The sequence below is a fragment of the Barbus barbus genome, assembly GCF_936440315.1.
Source record: "Barbus barbus genome assembly, chromosome: 5".
In the NCBI taxonomy this organism is placed as follows: Eukaryota; Metazoa; Chordata; class Actinopteri; order Cypriniformes; family Cyprinidae; genus Barbus; species Barbus barbus.
This window is the reverse complement of record NC_136733.1, coordinates 18,374,927-18,392,095: the sequence shown is the minus strand read 5'-3', so window position 1 is coordinate 18,392,095 and position 17,169 is coordinate 18,374,927. Positions and strand designations below refer to the sequence as shown.

At 38.5% G+C, this 17,169-nt stretch overlaps 2 protein-coding genes across 2 annotated transcripts; one reads left to right on the top strand and one right to left on the bottom strand.

Moving 5' to 3' along the window:
* Positions 1–2,148: 2,148 nt before the first annotated feature.
* Positions 2,149–10,845, top strand: LOC306869453 (xenotropic and polytropic retrovirus receptor 1 homolog; the record flags this gene model as incomplete). The annotated part of the gene is made up of 8 exons (XM_079416232.1): positions 2,149–2,265; positions 2,360–2,440; positions 3,619–3,831; positions 8,102–8,270; positions 8,522–8,713; positions 9,112–9,272; positions 10,060–10,196; positions 10,629–10,845. The coding sequence occupies 8 exons, from the start codon at positions 2,149–2,151 to the stop codon at positions 10,843–10,845; spliced, it is 1,287 nt and encodes a 428-aa protein (XP_079272358.1).
* A 1,448-nt stretch (positions 10,846–12,293) lies between these two features.
* LOC306869841 (nucleus accumbens-associated protein 2-like) lies at positions 12,294–16,631 on the bottom strand. Its single transcript, XM_079416768.1, has 5 exons — positions 16,442–16,631; positions 15,028–16,145; positions 14,788–14,893; positions 14,467–14,564; positions 12,294–14,202 (listed from the first exon to the last, which is right to left on the bottom strand). The coding sequence occupies exons 2-5, from the start codon at positions 16,094–16,096 to the stop codon at positions 13,667–13,669; spliced, it is 1,809 nt and encodes a 602-aa protein (XP_079272894.1). The 5' UTR covers positions 16,097–16,145; positions 16,442–16,631; the 3' UTR covers positions 12,294–13,666.
* Between the last annotated feature and the right edge of the window lie 538 nt (positions 16,632–17,169).

Genomic DNA, 17,169 nt, shown 5'->3' with positions numbered 1-17,169 from the left:
GGTACATTAAGCTGTGTCCAAAGTCTAAAACCACCAGTGAAAGTGATTTTTAATAATTGAATTACAATTAAATGATACAAGCACGTTTTGCTTTTATAACAGCAGCACTGGAGTTGCATGAACTCCGTAAATGTTGAGGTTCCAAATTTACTGACAATCAAAGAGTATAACAGGTTGCCGGGGGAAGAAGCTCGAAGGAGGCAGATAGTCAAATAAACAGTCTTTAATAAATCTACATTGAAAAATTAAGAGAACGTAGGCAGGACCAAGAAACTGAGGAAAAGCAGGGCTACAAGTACTAAACCAAACGAGGGACTAATGAGTAAATTAACAAGGCACAGGTGCACAGAATGGCCTAATCAAGTAACACAGGAACATGACCAAAAAAGGAAAAACAGGAACCGAATGGGAACATAAACGTGACAGAGTCTTCGTCCTCATTTATTTATTTATTATTATTTTTTCTTTTTTCTTTTTCTTTTTTTTGGACTCCAGTGTTCTCCAAACATTTGTTTGGATTATTATTTTTGTGGATTGTTGATTGCTGTTTTTGTATTATATTATATATCTACAGCAATGAATCAATCAATCTATCAATAAATAAATGCATACATACATAAATATGTATGTTTCTTAAATGTTTTAACTGCTAAAGAGAGAAGATGCTTCAAATAAGAAAGCTCATGATATAGAGCTGTATGAGAAGTGTGTTTAAATGCTTAGTTGACCCACTGAATTATACATGAGTTTAGTGATTCTTTGTGCTCTTGCACTGTGACTGCCCCTCCCTCCACATCTCATACTTTCTATTGTTATGAGGCCCACAAACACACACACACACACACACAGACACACACACCTGAAGAAAACACTGGTGAGCAGGTAGTCCAAATGACATTTTCTGACCACCCAGCTTTACAAATGATTCCTGAATGGAAAAAGCAATATATGAACTATGAGGTGAGTTCGGGTTCTTGTTCCTGGATACATTCTTTATGTTTTAAACTTTCAGGCTTTTATAGACTTTAATTGTATTATTCGTAACTTAACATGAATACTTAACCAAATAAAGGACAGTAATATGTTGTTTTTCAGACCCTGAAATCTCTGTTAAACAAGGAAGATAGGCTTAACCCCATTTGTTATGGTAAGAGCATAAACATGTTGGGTCGTTTTCACTGCTGAATTCTAGTTATATGAGAGTATTCCACTAATAAAATAGTGTATCATAGTCATTTGCATATTTGCAAGATGTTTACACTGTTAAAAGAAGTTAACAAATTAGTTAAAAAAGAAATGCTGCCAAGACATCTTTATGACTGTCATATACAGCAGTATAAACTCATAAATTATTCCCTTTGAAATTAAATGCATGATAGATTTCAACTTTTTATGACAGGTATCCTCACAATATCAAAGGTGAAGCAGGTCAAATGAATCATTAATAACTTTGCAAAGCTGCATGCTTAATAAGGGAAAGGATTGAGATGGATTGAATGGCTGTATGCAGGGAGTAAGTCAGTAACATTATGACTCAATTTTCATTCATCCATCAGTAATAATGAAACACTTTATAGGAAACAGTCAAAGGTCTGTGACAAAAGAGTTCTTCAAAAGCTGCGAGGAAGAGCTGAACAAGGTGAACCTCTTCTTTTCAGGTAGACATCACTAAAGTGCTGTGTGCAGATCATTTTCAATACATGTGGATACATATTCACACTATTATTTATTTCTATTTTATAGAGAAGCTATCAGAAGGTCACAACAGATTGGCAACATTTGGGATTATAGCCCAGGAAATTTCTGGATCCAGAGCTCAAGGAGATAATTGTGACATCAGTGTTGTCCCACCTACCAAAAGAAGAAGAACCAATCTAAAAAAAATCAAAATAGCAGTTGGTGAACTATACCTGAGCTTGGCCTTTCTGCAAAAATACCAGGTGCTCTTTAAAAATCTTGAAAATCTATATTTATAGACATATAATCCTCTGCATTTATTTGATGACAAATTTCAAATGTACTATTTATATAATACAGTTACCAAGTACAATATTTTCTTTAAGAACTGAAATGGCATAAAATATGCCCTATTGGGCTGGGACTTTTTTCTAGGAATTTAACTACAAGTGTTTCTGCAAGATCACCACAATGTACGATTCAAAGTTTGGTTGTGAACATGGCCTAAAATGGAGAAATGAGAGGCTTAACACATCGCTGCTCAACACGGACAGAGGCCAATGTGAACATCTCATGTCTAAATTGGAGGTGAGTATGTAGCACTGCAACCGTTCACTTTAGTTCACTTTATTCATCACAAGACATCCAGCTCCTGGATAAAACATTGAATGTGATTCTACAGACATTCAGGATTCAGCTGGAAGGGGGTGACAAATTGAGAGCAATGAAAAGACTTGAGGTCCCACCAATGGACAAAACACCGGTAAGCGCAAAAAGCCTCACCTGTGAAATAAAAATATTGGCTCTCAATCAGCAAGTATACTAAATCATATTTACAAGTTAAATGGACTAATGGCCAGATTTACTAAACAGGGCAAATTAGCGTGAGACCACAATGCCATAAAAGCATGGGAGAGGAAAGTTCTGAGGGTGATCCACAGACAATGTGCGAATTAAAGAACCCGTGTCGGCGCCATAAGCAAGCCGGAGGGGGTCTGACCTGGCCGCTTCAGTCCCTGTAACCCCCACGACCGTAATAAGCAGAGCTGATGATAATCAAGTCTGAGTAATCTCCTTAGCAACACAGTTAAGACGTTCTTTTTTGGGTGTTAAATAATGGCACAGATACCATTGAACTGACTGGAAAACCTTCATAAATCAACTTGCATGATTTATTTAAATACTCCAATAAGGTCAGACGCAAAAATAAATCTGTCCATGCCTTTTCATCACTAATATTTCACCGCGTGTCTTTACTAAATCCTAACAGCAGTTTTTAATGCCAAAATAGTGTTTGCATGGCTGTTAGTAAATCTGCACCAACACACTTTTCTTTTTTTTTTTGAAAAGCAGACATTAAAAATAAAATAATTTGCTTTATAGGCCACAACATGGCTTTAATAAAAATTAATATCTTTTGTTTTTGTTGTACTGTAACACTCACACACATCAAATATGCTATAGTAAAACAAAATTAATTTACAGAGGAATGGAATAATCTACATGATCCTCCATCATTAAGTTAACGTCCTTTTTGACCAGTGAAGCCAATTTAGTCAGAATTTCATATAGAAAGATGAATTCATTCAAGACATAACTTTTGCATTACTTAAAGGCTCTTACACATTATAGTCTTTTTTCTTTTGTACAAAGAAAGTCGGAGTGTGGATAATATTTCGGATTGGCTTTGCTTGCGGCCTCATCATGGCTTTACTTACCGCTATAGCTTTCAGAGGTTAGTAAAGTCTTTCATTTCCCCCATTTATCCCTAGACAACTGTAAACAAACTATAACAATGGCATATAATATCTGATATTCTATTAGATAGATCTCTATTTCCTCTTAATAGCCTTATGCATGAAAAAATATAATTATGATATAATGGTATATTTTAAGTCATATCCCTCTGTATCTATTTGTTAGTTGTTATGTTCTAAGTAGGTAACATATCCAATTGTCTTGAAAGTGTTAAATGAAACAGACCTGGAGCTCCTGAAGCCTCAGCTGCAGCTTTACAAGGGAAGTTTCCTGCTGATCGAATTTCTGTTCCTGATTGGACTGAACCTGTACTGCTTTGATATATCAGCAATAAATCACACACTCATCTTTGGACTGGATCCCAGAGATCACCTCTCATACTACCATATTGTCGAGGTGAGTTATAGTCAAATCACATATTAGAGCATGTTTAGTAATATTGTGATTGCTGTGCAGAGGCCTCATATGTTTGCCTGTGTAATGCAGATGGCCGGGGGTCTGACTGTGTGCTGGTGCACGAGTGTACTGGCTAGTCTTCATCCTTCTGTCTTGTCAGTCCCACAGCAACTCCACCCACTACTTTTTCACAGCTTCCTACTATTTCTGCTACTAAACCCTTTCTCAATATTTCACACCCAGGCTCGTCGCTGGCTCATAGTCAAAATGGTAAGACATGGCAAATATAGGACCTGACTTTTGTTTTTGTTTTTTTATATTATGTTAGTCTGTGTATTAGTAGTGGGAATTATTTAGTGGCTCTATCTGAGTCACTAGAGTCATTGAATTATTCGCTCAACTGTTTTGCTGATTCATTTAGAAACTGTCCTAATGCCCACAGTTGTGTTCTTTGCACTAGATCACTTGTCTACTTACATGACATTTGTCTTGTATTTATCCCAATTGTTCAAATGGGTGCGAAGTCCGCAAGTACGCATGCAACTTTTAATTACTGATGGGACAGACTTCCATACATACAGTGTCCTCCACTAATATTGGCACCCTTGATAAATATGAGCAAAGGCGGCTTTGAAAATAAATCTGCATTATTTATCTTTTTATCTTTCATTCAAAAAATTCACAAAATTCCAACCTATCATTGAAGAAAAACAATTGAAAGTGTGTGGGGGGGGGGGGTCTCATTGTGAAATAAATGCTTTCTCTAGTTCATAATGGCCACAATTATTGGCACCCAATTATTGCAAAGTCCTTTTCCCAGGGTAACAGCTCTGAGTTTTCTCCTATAATGCCTGAAGAGTTTGGAGAACACCTGATAAGAGATCAGAGACCATTTTCTTCATACAGAATCTCTTCAGATCCTTCAGATTCACAACTCCATGTTAGTACTTCTTCTCTTCAGTTCACCCCACTCATTTTCTGTAGGGTTCAGGTCAGAGGACGGGGACAGCCGAGGTAAAAGATTCATTTTGTGCTCAGTGACACATTTGTGTGTTTATTTTGATGTTTGTTGTGGATTATTGTCCTGGTGGAAGATCCAAACACGGCCCATTATTAGATTTCTAACAAAGGCAGTCAGGTTTTGATTTTCTATCTGTTGGTATTTGATAGAATACATGATGCCATGCATCTGAACAAGATATTAAGGACCTCCAGCAGAAAAACAGGCCCACAACATTAAAGATCCAGCAGTATATTTACCTGTGGACATGGGGTACTTTTCTTTTTATCCCTGTGTGTACTAAACTCATCTGGTGGGTTTGCTGCCAAAAAGCTCTTTTTTCAGTTTCATCTGATCATAGAAGCCAGTGCCATTTGAAGTTCCAGTCGTGTCTGATAACTGAATATGCTGTGAGGAGAATTTTCTTTGAAACCCTTTCGAACAACATGTGGTGATGTAGGGGATGTTTGATATATATATTTATTTTTAGGTTTCTGACCCCAAGACTCAAATAATCGCTACAGTTCTCGAGCTGTGATCCTAGGAGAGTCTGTGGCCACTGGAAATGAGGATTTTCAATGCTTTAACTCTTTTCTTACAGCCACTTTCTATTTTGTGATGCTCAACAATCTTGTTCTGCACATCAGAACTACAGTGCCCTCCAAAAGTATTGGAACACTGAGGCCAATTCCTTTATTTTTGCTGTAGACTGAAAACATTTGGGTTTAACATCAAAAGATGAACATGAGATGTCTCCTTTGTTGTTTTGGCACTATGTTTTGGGTCATTATCTTGCTGCATGATGAAGGATCTCCCAATCAGTTTGGTTGCATCTTTCTGTAAATTGTCAGACAGAGTTAATTTTGCTGCTGCCATCATGTGTTACATCATTAACGAAGATTAATGAGCCTGTCCCAGAAGAAGCGATGAAAGCCCAAGCCATTACATTACTTGTGTAATGTGTACTATAATGTACACCTGTGTACACTGTGTTTCAGAGGAGCTTGTATGTTTGGGATCATGAGCAGATCCTTTCTTTCTCCAAACTTTAGCTTTTCCATCACTTTGGTCCATAAAATCAGTCCATAAAACCTTGTCCCAGAATTTTTGAGGCTCGTCTCCTATTCTTCTTGCTAATGAGTGGTTTGCATCTTCTGGTGTAGCCTCTGTACTTTTGTTCATGAAGTCTTCTGCGAACAGTAGATTGTGATACCTTCACTCCTGCCCTCTGGGGGTTGTTGCTGATGTCACTAACAGTTGTTTTAGAGTCTTTCTTTACAGCTGTGACAATGTTTCTGTTATCAACTGCAGATGTTTTCCTTGATCTACCCGTTTGAGGTGTGTTACTTAGTACACCAGTGGTTTCTTTCTTCCTCAGGAGATTCCAAATGGTTGTACTTGCTATTGCCAGTGTTTGTGCAATGGTTTGATTGATTCTTCTCTCAGCTTCACAATTGCTAGTTTTTCACCCATAGACACCTCTCTGGTTTTCATGCTGGTTACACGTCTAACTAACTATAAATGCAGTCTGCACGGATCTGAAACTGAGCGCAGACATTCAGTGCTATTTATTGTTTGAATAATCAATTAATAGGACACACCAGGGCAACAAAACACACCTGTCAGTCACATGTTCCAATACTTTTGGTAACATGAAAAATGGGTGGGTTCAAACAAAAGGTGCTATCTTCTAAGTTGTGTATCAGATCCAGATAAAAATAGCTGTAAATAAAAGATGAAATGTTAATCTCTCATCTCATATTCATCTTTTGATGTCAAACCCAAATGTTTACAGTCTACAGCAAAAATAAAGGAATTGGCCTTACTGTTCTAATACTTTTGGAGGGCACTGTATATTCTTAGGTTTTACTCCTTGTGATGGATTATTAAGGGAATTTTGCCTTTGTGTTCCTCACATTTATAATCCTGTGGAACAGGAAGTCATAGCTGGACAATTTCATGCTCCTAGTTTCCCTGGTGTACTAAACAATGTAAAAATGAATGGAAATATACTTCAGAGATATTTTACTCATAAGAATTTCTAGGGGTGCCAATAATTGTGGCCAACACTCATTGGAGAAAAACATTTATTCATCATGAGATTTTCTCCCCATTTTCTATTGTTTTGCTTCAATGATGGTTAGAATTCTGTGAATATTTTGAGTGAAAGATCAAAAGGATAAACTATGTAGATTTATTTTCACAGCCGCCTTTGCTCATATTTATCAAGGGTGCCAATATTAGTGGAGGACACTGTAGTGTTATAAAATTGCAAGTAAAAAAAGCTTTATGTACACATATTAACATTCAATACTTTGCTGTTTAAAATAAACTTATAAATGTATTTTCAGTTGTCCCTATGTAACAGACAACACAATTTAATTGTGCTACTTCTATAATTAAGTAATAAAAAGCCGTTGCAAGCATTTTACAAAATATACATGCTCATCTAAAATGTGCAAAACTTCACATTTTACTACAAAATTATATATATGTCTAAATAATTTAACCAACACTGTAAGGTTTCCTCAACATTGAGCCATTTCGGCGCACATGAGTTCCTGAACAAGATGAATAATGAGATGTACTTATCCTCATTGAATGATTCGTTCAATTGATTCATTCAAAAACACTAATTTATTCTTCATCAAAGCACCACTACTGTGTTTTGTGCAAAGACACCCTATGATTTATTCTCTTTTGGTTTCATTTGGACACTTTTTGTTGGCAGAGCAAAAGCAGACAAAAAATCTTCAATATTGCATCTAGAATGTAACTTTCCTAAAATATTAATATCTTCATTTCATACCTTGTTTATTAATATTCTTATGTAAAAGCAATATCACACTTGCAAGCGTGCTGCTCTGAATATGAGCAGGGCTGTGATTACTAACAATGGCGGCGACTATCACTGCTGTGTTGAATCCTGCTTACATTCGTGTGATATTTTTTAAATGAAGCATATATTTTTAAATACATATACAGTATTTGTATACATAAAATATATTTCAGAATGTTGTGGGTACAAACAGTCCTGTTTTACAGTTTCTTTTACTCCTCCTCTATAGCCGACCTTGGCAGACATGTTAATGTTCATGTTGAAATCTTGTCTGTATTAATAACCAGGGTATATGCATTTTCACCTAGAGCCTTGCTGTCTTTGCTGTACAAAGTTTTACCGATAGTACACATTTTACCAGTAGTGCTCTCAAGAGAATGCATCATCATATGCAGCATCCTCATTTATGCGTTAAAATGTCTATATTACAGAGTAAGGTCTTAGCAGCCCCTTTTCAGCCTGTGGGCTTTGCAGAATGCTGGCTAGCAGATCAATTCAACAGCCTTAGCCCTCTGTTCCTTGGCTTGAGGGATCTGCTGTGCTTCTATACATATCAGATAAACTGGAGAGATATGTGGTCTGACATCCCTCTATCCACAGGTAACCATCTAATTGCTACTGTATTTGTGCCTCCAGTATTATAATATAATATAATATAATATAATGTAATGTAATGTAATGTAATGTAATGTAATATTATGTTAAATTATATTATATTATATTATATACTGAAAATGGGACACAGATCAAAGTAAAATTAAGTTTTGGGACAGAATTACTTATCAAAGTTTGTAGAAACCTCTTTATATTCCTGTCTTGTTTTAGTAGAGATTTTCTTCTGTTTGTTACAGTGAGTCTGGACTGTGGACTTTATAGTATGCCTGTAACTTGTCTGATTCAGTGCTTTCCACCATGGCTGAGATTTGCACAATGCCTGAGGTGCTTCTGGAACACTGGCCACACGCTACATCTCCTGAATGCAGGAAAATACTTCACTGTGTTTCTTATGGTCACATTCGCCAGCCTCTACAACATGGCCAGAGGTACACACCAAATAAATGGGTATACATATTTTCAGCAAATGTCTTCTGTGTCTATGAATTGGTAAATTTAACACGGCATTTAGGGACAGGAAATTCTAAGATTGTTGACTATATTAGCTGTTTGAGCACAATATTTTAAGCATTATTTACAGAGAAAGCTTTACATGTACTGCACTTACTGTAATCTGTGAACTACACTAATTGTAATGGTTGTTAAGGAAGACTAACAAGAGCATAAAATGACTGATTGCACCTTTAACTTCTCATATTTCAAACAAATAACTATTCTAAGCATATCTAGATGATTAATGGTTAATGTAAGACAAATATCAAGGAACTTGTAGTGTGATAATACTCAACACACACTAACAGTCTCTATGTGTGTGTGTGTGTGATAGAGAGATCTGCTCTGCTTGTGGAAGGGAGGATATACCTGTATATATGGGCCATGGTTACCTGTACAGGTGTTCTAGTTACAGTGAGCTGGGATTTAAGGATGGACTGGGGATTACTTCAGGGAAATGGCCTGCTAAAAGATGAGTTGATGTTCTCCCAACAGGTAAAAGTTTGAATCTTTTAATAGTTTTATAACAGTTTTGTTTTTTGTTTGTTTTTGATCTGGAGACAGTCTTTGTTAACATGATATCAAATATTTATTATATATAAAAGGAATGGCTCACCCCAAACGTTTGGTCTTATCTTCACACAAAGATATAATATATTAGGGGCATATAAAGACATATTTGGAGTTTTACTATTTAGGCTATTTTGATTGGCCAATGGGCTGGTTTTGTTACCCTGTTGACATCCCCGATCCCTATTGACTTTCATAATATAGTGACCAGGATATCATTTAAAAATACACCTTTTTTCATGAAGAGTTAGAGTTATGATGGTTAGTAAAATTTACATTTTACACATTTTGGGTGATCTGTTCCTATGCACATACCCATGTCTATGTGACCCACATGGTACAGAAATCGGATATTAGTTCTCAAAAGTTAAAATGTATTCATGTAGAAGGCATTATCAGCACACACACTGGGTTAAATAAGCTTTGGTAGTAGAGATACCATTCTGAAACCCTTCTATGCTGTCAACATTTCAGATCCAACATATAGGTATTATTCGGTCAAATTGACCATACATGGCAAACCACAGCTGAAAAATCACAATTTGATGTTTGTGATTTAGTCTATTTGGTGACAGTGAGAGTGCAAGCATTTAAAATTGGCATCTCAGGAAGTTTCAGGCTGAAAAGTTGGCATTAAATTAATTACTAGGGGTTTAACTGACCTGCAACAGCTCTGGTATAGTCTTTAATATTGAGAGATGTGCTCTTTCAGTGGTACTACTATGCAGCCATGCTGGCGGATGTGCTGTTGCGGGTCTCCTGGGCTATAAATATCCTCCTGGCTCAGATGAAGGATTCATCTGCAGCTGCCACAGCAAGTGCCCTGCTGGCACCACTGGAAGTCCTCAGGTTAGATTTCAGTCACATGCTCTAAGCAGCAAGACAGCAAGTATGTAAACTTGTCATTTGGGATGATCAGCGCAATTACATTTTGCTATAATTTAATTTTAAAGTGGCTGCTGACTCATTTATTCAGGATTACATTGTACCTTAAGAAATCCCTTTTAAACTGTAAAAAAAGATGTTTTTGAAGCTGTAAAAAAAGATTATTGGATTATACTTGACAAGAAAATATTATTTCAGTCTGTCTATTTCAAAGCGTCACATTTAATTCAATGTGTTAGTTGCTTTTTCATTGTAACCATTTATGAAATTCACTAGCAATTTCTGAGTGAAAAATGTTTTCGGTGTAGGAAACATATTTTTGGAGGTTATTTGACTATTTATCAGAATAATTATTATTTGGTGCATTCACTTGCACTTTTCTTTCTGTTCAACCAGACGTATTATTTGGAATCTCTTTCGGCTGGAAAATGAGCAACTGAAAAACTGTGAAAAATGTTGTGCTGTTCGAAATTTCTGCAACATCTGGAGACATCTGGAAAAGGATCAGGATGTGCTATCTAAAGACACACAAAATATCACAAAATCACCACACGTACCACAATATGCTGTTTACCTCGCCCAAAACGCAGGTTATATTCTGGACAGCTGCTGAATCTGTTCCATCTTAGTAGTTTTAAAAATAATTGTTTAATAATTCAAAGAACATAGTCAATGATATCTAAAAAATGAACAATGTTGTTCTTTTGCAGGGTAAAGGAGACAAAACTCCCTGTTGGGGGAACAGATGCAGAGATTCATCTATGCATTTAAGGAAGAAAATCTGTCTGTATGACTTCCCTTACCAAAAAGTAGTATACTTCAAGTTTATTTTATTAAGTATACTTAAGTAAAGTTCAAGTATATTTTTAAGTATACTTTATGTAGTAAGTATACAAATATCAGTGTACTAGTAGTATACTTGTAAGTGTACTATTTCAATACTCCTTGGGACTAAATTGGCTCACTTTCTAGTATATAAAAGTATACTTTTAAGTATACTTTAAGTACAACAGTAGTGAACTTTGAGTACACAACTAGTTTCCATCAAAGTTTTTATCATGTATTGCAACTATACTAAAAGTGAACTTATAGGTATACTGACAGTTTAATAATTAAATATTTGTAGTAGCATTTTAGTACACTTTGAAGTACAGTCTCAGTAAACTACTAGTTTAGTAGTTTTATACTGCAAGTATACTCATAATTATTTTTAAGTTAACTTTACGTGATACTTTAAGTATACTACTATGTCCCTATTAGATATTAATTTGTATATATTTTGTTATATGAGTATCTGCTTGTAAACAGAAACATTTTATTAGCTTCGTGCATTCTTTTTTTAAACACTTGAATGTGGGTAAGTTTCGATCAACACCCCAACGCTTGACAGTCATTATTACCTCTTCATTGGTGACATTTTATTCCACAACGTTACACAGTTTTGATGCTGTTTTATGTCTGATGATCATGTTAGATTACACGTGGAAGCATCTGTTGTTTTGGTTTCTTCTTCGCTTGTGTTTTTTTTGGAAATTCTGTACAGAAGATGTGTACTAGCGCCTACCACATAACAATGAAAACATGGATTCTAGGAGCACAAGTATAGCTCAAATATATTTCGATTTTTTATAAGTATGTCAAGTATACTTAAATGTCATTTTAAGTATATTTTTGAGACGTACATAAAGCCCATTTCTGAGAAGTACACAAAAAGTAGACAAAGTATACTTTCCTATTTTTAGTTTAAAAGAAGTATACTAATAGCACACTTGAATAAACTTCTTTTTCGTAAGGGTTGAACAAAATTTTGTTTGAAATATTTGATCATTTAGGTAGGCAAATGAGATGTTAGATAAGAAAATGATAATCCGATTAACAATAATGAATTCAGTAACTATCTCTGTTCATCTACACCTTATTGAGACATTTCACATGTATTGTATTTTCTGCATTAAAGGAAAACTATGCTAACGTTTTCATGTTTCATCCACGATAAATCAGTTTCAATGTAATCAAGCAAAAGTCATTTATCAGCAACAACAATAGGCATAACCTAATTATCCCTCAAAATAATCCTTTCCTTTATTTCACTTCCAAAAAACAATCGTACAATCACGTTTCAAATGTCCAGACCAGCTGATATGCAAAAAAACAGGCAAGCATTTACTATACAGCAGCTTGAGAACAAGAGTAAGATTAAAAAGCTTGAGAGGGAAAACTGAGAGTACAAGCTACTCTCTAGAGAACTGTTGTTCTCGGTTCAGCTTCCCTTACTGTACTGAACTCAGCAGTCCCACAGTCAGCTTTGTACATAGCAACCCCACTGTCCTGCTGGAGTCAAAGCAGTATAGTTGATTTCTGAAGCATGTAAGTCGTGTTATATTAAGGAGGGCCTTTGTCCTTCACTTGTTTTTTCCATGCAGAAGTCCATGATCCATTTGTTTCTGTAATTGGCAAGAGTATTTAGCCAGAAATGCCAGAGCGTACGCATCACATGCATTCATAAAAAACGCACTGCAGCTTGCCTTAATGTACTGGGCTTGTATATGTGCCGGTATTTACGTATGCTAAGTGGCTTCTTTAAAGATCCTTACAATTTTTTAGACAGTCGTGCTCAGATGTTTTCATACCCCTTGGGGAATCATTAAGAGATTTAGTTTTTTTTTTTTTTTTTTGTAATTTAGAATTGCCCTGAAGAAGCTGCATAACAGATATTTGTGTAAATTTCATAAGAAAAAAAAAACTACACAAAAATCCTAATCAGACGTTTACATACCTTTGATTCTTAATATTGTGAGTTGCCTCAAGCATCACAGTTTTGCATGAGTCCCTCAATTGTCCAGAGCAGCAAAACTGGATATCAGCATTATATAGCCACTGTAGGGAAGAACTCAAATGTGCAGAGCATGCTGGGAAACCAAATAACTTACTGGACCTGGAGGCTTTGTCAAGAACAGCTTAACTGCTCAGGACAAAACAAAAACTAATGCACAACTATCGCAAAAGACCTACAAACAGTCACTGATGCTTGAGGAGGCAATATATATTATTAAAATCCAAGGGTATGTAAACCTTCGAAAAGTATCAGATGTGAAAATGTAATTATTTTGTCTTGTGAAATAAATGTAAATATCTCTCAAACAGCTTCATAAGGTGAGTAATAAACTAAAATGCAATTGTTATGATCCCTTCTTATTTTAAAAAGAAACAAACATTTTGTAGATTCTTCAAGAGGTAGGTAAACTTGTAATCACAACTGTATTTAATGCAGACGTTTTTCAGTCTATCCTGGAAAAAATGTTGTATGTCCAGTTCCCACGATCATGCAGCGTTAGTGTAATGTTCAGTGGCATGGGAGATTGCCTTTACTGATAATGATCCTTTTTGGTGTGAGAAGCTGCAGACCAGTTTTTAATAGTATGAAGTTGACGAAGTCACTGATCGTCTTTTAGTGGTCTCTGTCTGTTCTGTTCCTCTCTCTGTGATCTGGGGCTGCTGGTTGCATGCTCTTTTTCACCTTTCTTACTGGCAGGGTTGAGGGCGAGCACACTGGCCGCTCTCTCTGGACTTTCCGGAAGCCTTTCAACTTCCTGCGGGTTGTCTGGCTCTTTGGCTCGGCTTGGCTCAGTCTTGGCTTCTTCACCTTTTTGGGACCTCTCTTCCATATTGAAGTGAGAGCCATTCCTCAGTGTCTCTCTACAGTCTCCATAGAGATGCTGCTCCAGAGTCAGATTTGACGCTGCCAGGTGTTTGAACTCCGACTCAAAGGGAAAGCCACCGCCTGGCTGGGTAGCTCCTTCCACCTGGCTCAGGACCGCAGTGCCCCTGTACACCTCGATAGCCTCTGGTAGCATGGACTTGATCTTGGGGAGCCAGCGTTTGCGAACTCTCCGGGCATTGGTGCACATGTCTGCGGCAATCACATTCATCTCGCTTTCTTTGAAGTTAGGGGCAAAGTTCTGACAGTAGACTAATGATAAAACAGAGAGAAAAAAAGGAATATCAATGCTTCAAGTCAAAATTGAACCTATTTCACTTCTATATTGTAACATATTTCTGAATGAAAAAATAATTAAATGTCCGTAAGGTGAAACTGATTGGATTACAAAAAGTGGAAATTGCAGGCAAGGAAAGTTTTGATGGAAGATTTTGAAGGCTTAAAAAAGAAAAAAGTTATATATATTAAGTAGAGTCCGTTTTGCTTACTGTAACAGCATAGCAAAGGGTCACTCACGTTTGACTGTGTTGAGTATGCGGCTGTCCAGCGGTTTGCGATTTGGATCACAGTTGGAGGAACGTATTCCAGTCCCACAGCTGTCGGCCAGTGTGTTCCTGCAGTCAAAATACCATAGTCAACCACTGGAGGGCACACACACACACAATATTTTTCCAAAACACTATGCAGTCCTTATAGTTACCAAACACAATATACTAAACATTTGAATGTGAGAAGATTGATTCCATTTCTGCTTGGCTATTTTTACTGCAGAACTGAGCTCTTGGTATTTCAGACAGATACACATTACACTTGTTACAGATCTGTAATGTTTTAGACCTGTCAAAAAAAGCAGCTAGAAGACGTCTCAGCAAGACTTTGTGTTTGACCCCAGCACAGAGGTGACAGTTCATCAGCTGCCCACGAGTCATGAAGACACCAGATCCTTCCACAGCACCAACAACAGAGAAACAAGGAGACCTTAGCTCTGAATCAGTGACTCAAATGACTCAGTCTGAACTGATAAATAATTCAGATGGACATGGAGTTTCAGACAGGCTGCTATTATTCAGGCCTCACCTGCAATCAGCTCCAGTCTCTCTCCAGGGTCGCCCTCTGTGTAGAGAGCAGGGTGGCAGCGGTAGCCGATCTGGCTGATGAGTCCGGCAGGCAGAGCCTCTCTGTCTCCTCCTAACAGCACACAGAAACGGTTCTCCAAGGACAGAGGCAGGGAGGAAACCTCCATCTTCTCTTGCACTGGGAAGAGACACAACAGATCACACTCACAGGGATAAATCCGTAGTGTTTTGCGCTGCAATGGAGCAATAGAGAAGTCCGTTAAAAGACATTTACTGCCGTAGATCCCGGACGAGCCCCCGAAGATCTTCCCATTTGTCAAGGTCTCGTACGAGTCGTCTTCAAAGTCCTCCTCCTCGTTTTGGTGTGAAGTTGGGCTGTCTGTGGTCGGGAGGCTAGAGGCACCGGGACTGGTATGATCTCGGGTTGAGTGCTCGTAAGCATGCATCACGGGTATGACCCCATTTGCGCCTCCACTTGTGTAAAAAAGAGTGCCATTCCTTAAAGATCTGCCCCTAGGTCCCCTGTCCTCTTCAGAGTGCTTTAGCTCCCCGTTCTGAGCACACACCGGGGTCTCCAGCTTCTCTTCCTTGATCTTGCAGACAGTTGTGGGCTGGTCGCCTAGCAACAGGGAGGAATTGTTGTTGTTTGGGCTCGGCGGATCGTCTGTGGCAGATGTTTGCGAGTCGCAGTATGGAGCGCTGGCCTTGAACATGAGGTCCATTCCTCGCTCTACGATGTTCTGGATCTGAAGGTAGCCTGCGGTGTACATGACCATCAGCTGATCACTGGCACTCACCGTCATCCGACCCGTGTAGCAGAACGACAGAATCTGCTGGAAGCAGGATGGGGCCACGGACGAGGGCAGCTCAAAGAGCGTCTGGGCACTTCCGCTGAACAGGTCACGGAAGTAGAGGCTGCTGGCCGCCAAAACGGCGCGGTGGGCCTTGAAGGCCTGTCCGTTGACCATGATGGCCACATCGCAGTGCTGGCCCAGCAGCCGCTGTTCGTTAAGGCTGTCCAGAACAGTGCTGCCGAAGTTTGGAATCTCCATGTGCAAGAGCTGAGACATAATGCCCGTTTCAGATCTCTGGAGAAGACAGGATGTTCTCACCAGACATCTAAGACAGCAGAAAGTCAAAATTAAGGTGGACCAGCTTGATGAGGTAACAAACAGAAAATGACTAGATTCAAAAGTCACACAATGTTTATCTGGTGCAGACACAGCAGAAAAATGCGACAGAAATGCTGCACAGCAACTCCCTTGGTAAACAGCTCTCTTCACCCCAACATTACTATAGTCTGCATGTTTGGCAACTCAGCATAAGCTCGCCTGGAGTATTTAAAAGAAGCTGAAAAGTGACCCACAAAACAATCCACCCGCCCACCCTCCCTCTCCACCCCGCCACTACCTGACCTCTATAGCAGAATCTTCCGAGATGAGAGAGAGAATGCGTCCAGGGTCCACACAGCAGCTCAGCATGAGGAAAGGTACCTTGAGAAGCAGAGAGATACGTCTCAATCCGTCCTCTGCCTCCACACACAGGACTGAGTCAGCGAGAGGGAAAGCAAGCGTCTGTGTGCAATCGATGCACCATCTACTGTATGTCACAGAAAGGGGGAGAGAGGCTATAGGCACAGACACAGAGACTAGGGAGAGAGGGGGAGGGAGTGAGACTGAAGGAAAGTCATTTAAGGACACAGAGTGAGAGAGAGAGAGAGAGAGAGAGAGAGAGAGAGAGAGAGAGAGAGAGAGAGAGAGAGAGATCGAGCGAGAGAGAGACAGAGAAAGAGAGAGAGCCTGATGCGGATAACTGCCCTGCAGAGAGTAAACGTGTTCATGTGCGATGGAGACAAAAGACAAGCAAGACAGAAAGAGAGAGAGGGAGCAATGGCTCACTTTTATTTGAGCGTCAACACACGAAGAAAAGACAAGAACAGGAGCGTGCAACCGCATGCACCAACCCGAAAGCGTGCAGACACAATCCATCAGAAGCCGTGATCGGCTGCATGCTCAGGATTATTTACATTAAGGGTAGACAAATGGTGTGTGCCAGGAGAGCAGCTCTGCATTGCAGTCCCTGTCACAGGCTGGCATGCTCAGTACAGATTCTGCATACCCAATCAGATGTGCCAACACAGCAT

What these genes read in the sequence shown, in the direction of transcription:
- LOC306869841 (XM_079416768.1), bottom strand. Translation starts at nt 16,096, where the DNA reads ATGTCTCAGCTCTTGCACATGGAGATTCCAAACTTCGGCAGCACTGTT. An exon ending in CTAGCTGCTTTTTTTGACAG is followed by an intron (nt 14,565 to 14,787) that starts GTCTAAAACATT and finishes TTTTGACTGCAG; the next exon opens with GAACACACTGGCCGACAGCT. An exon ending in CATACTCAACACAGTCAAAC is followed by an intron (nt 14,203 to 14,466) that starts GTGAGTGACCCT and finishes TTTTATCATTAG; the next exon opens with TCTACTGTCAGAACTTTGCC.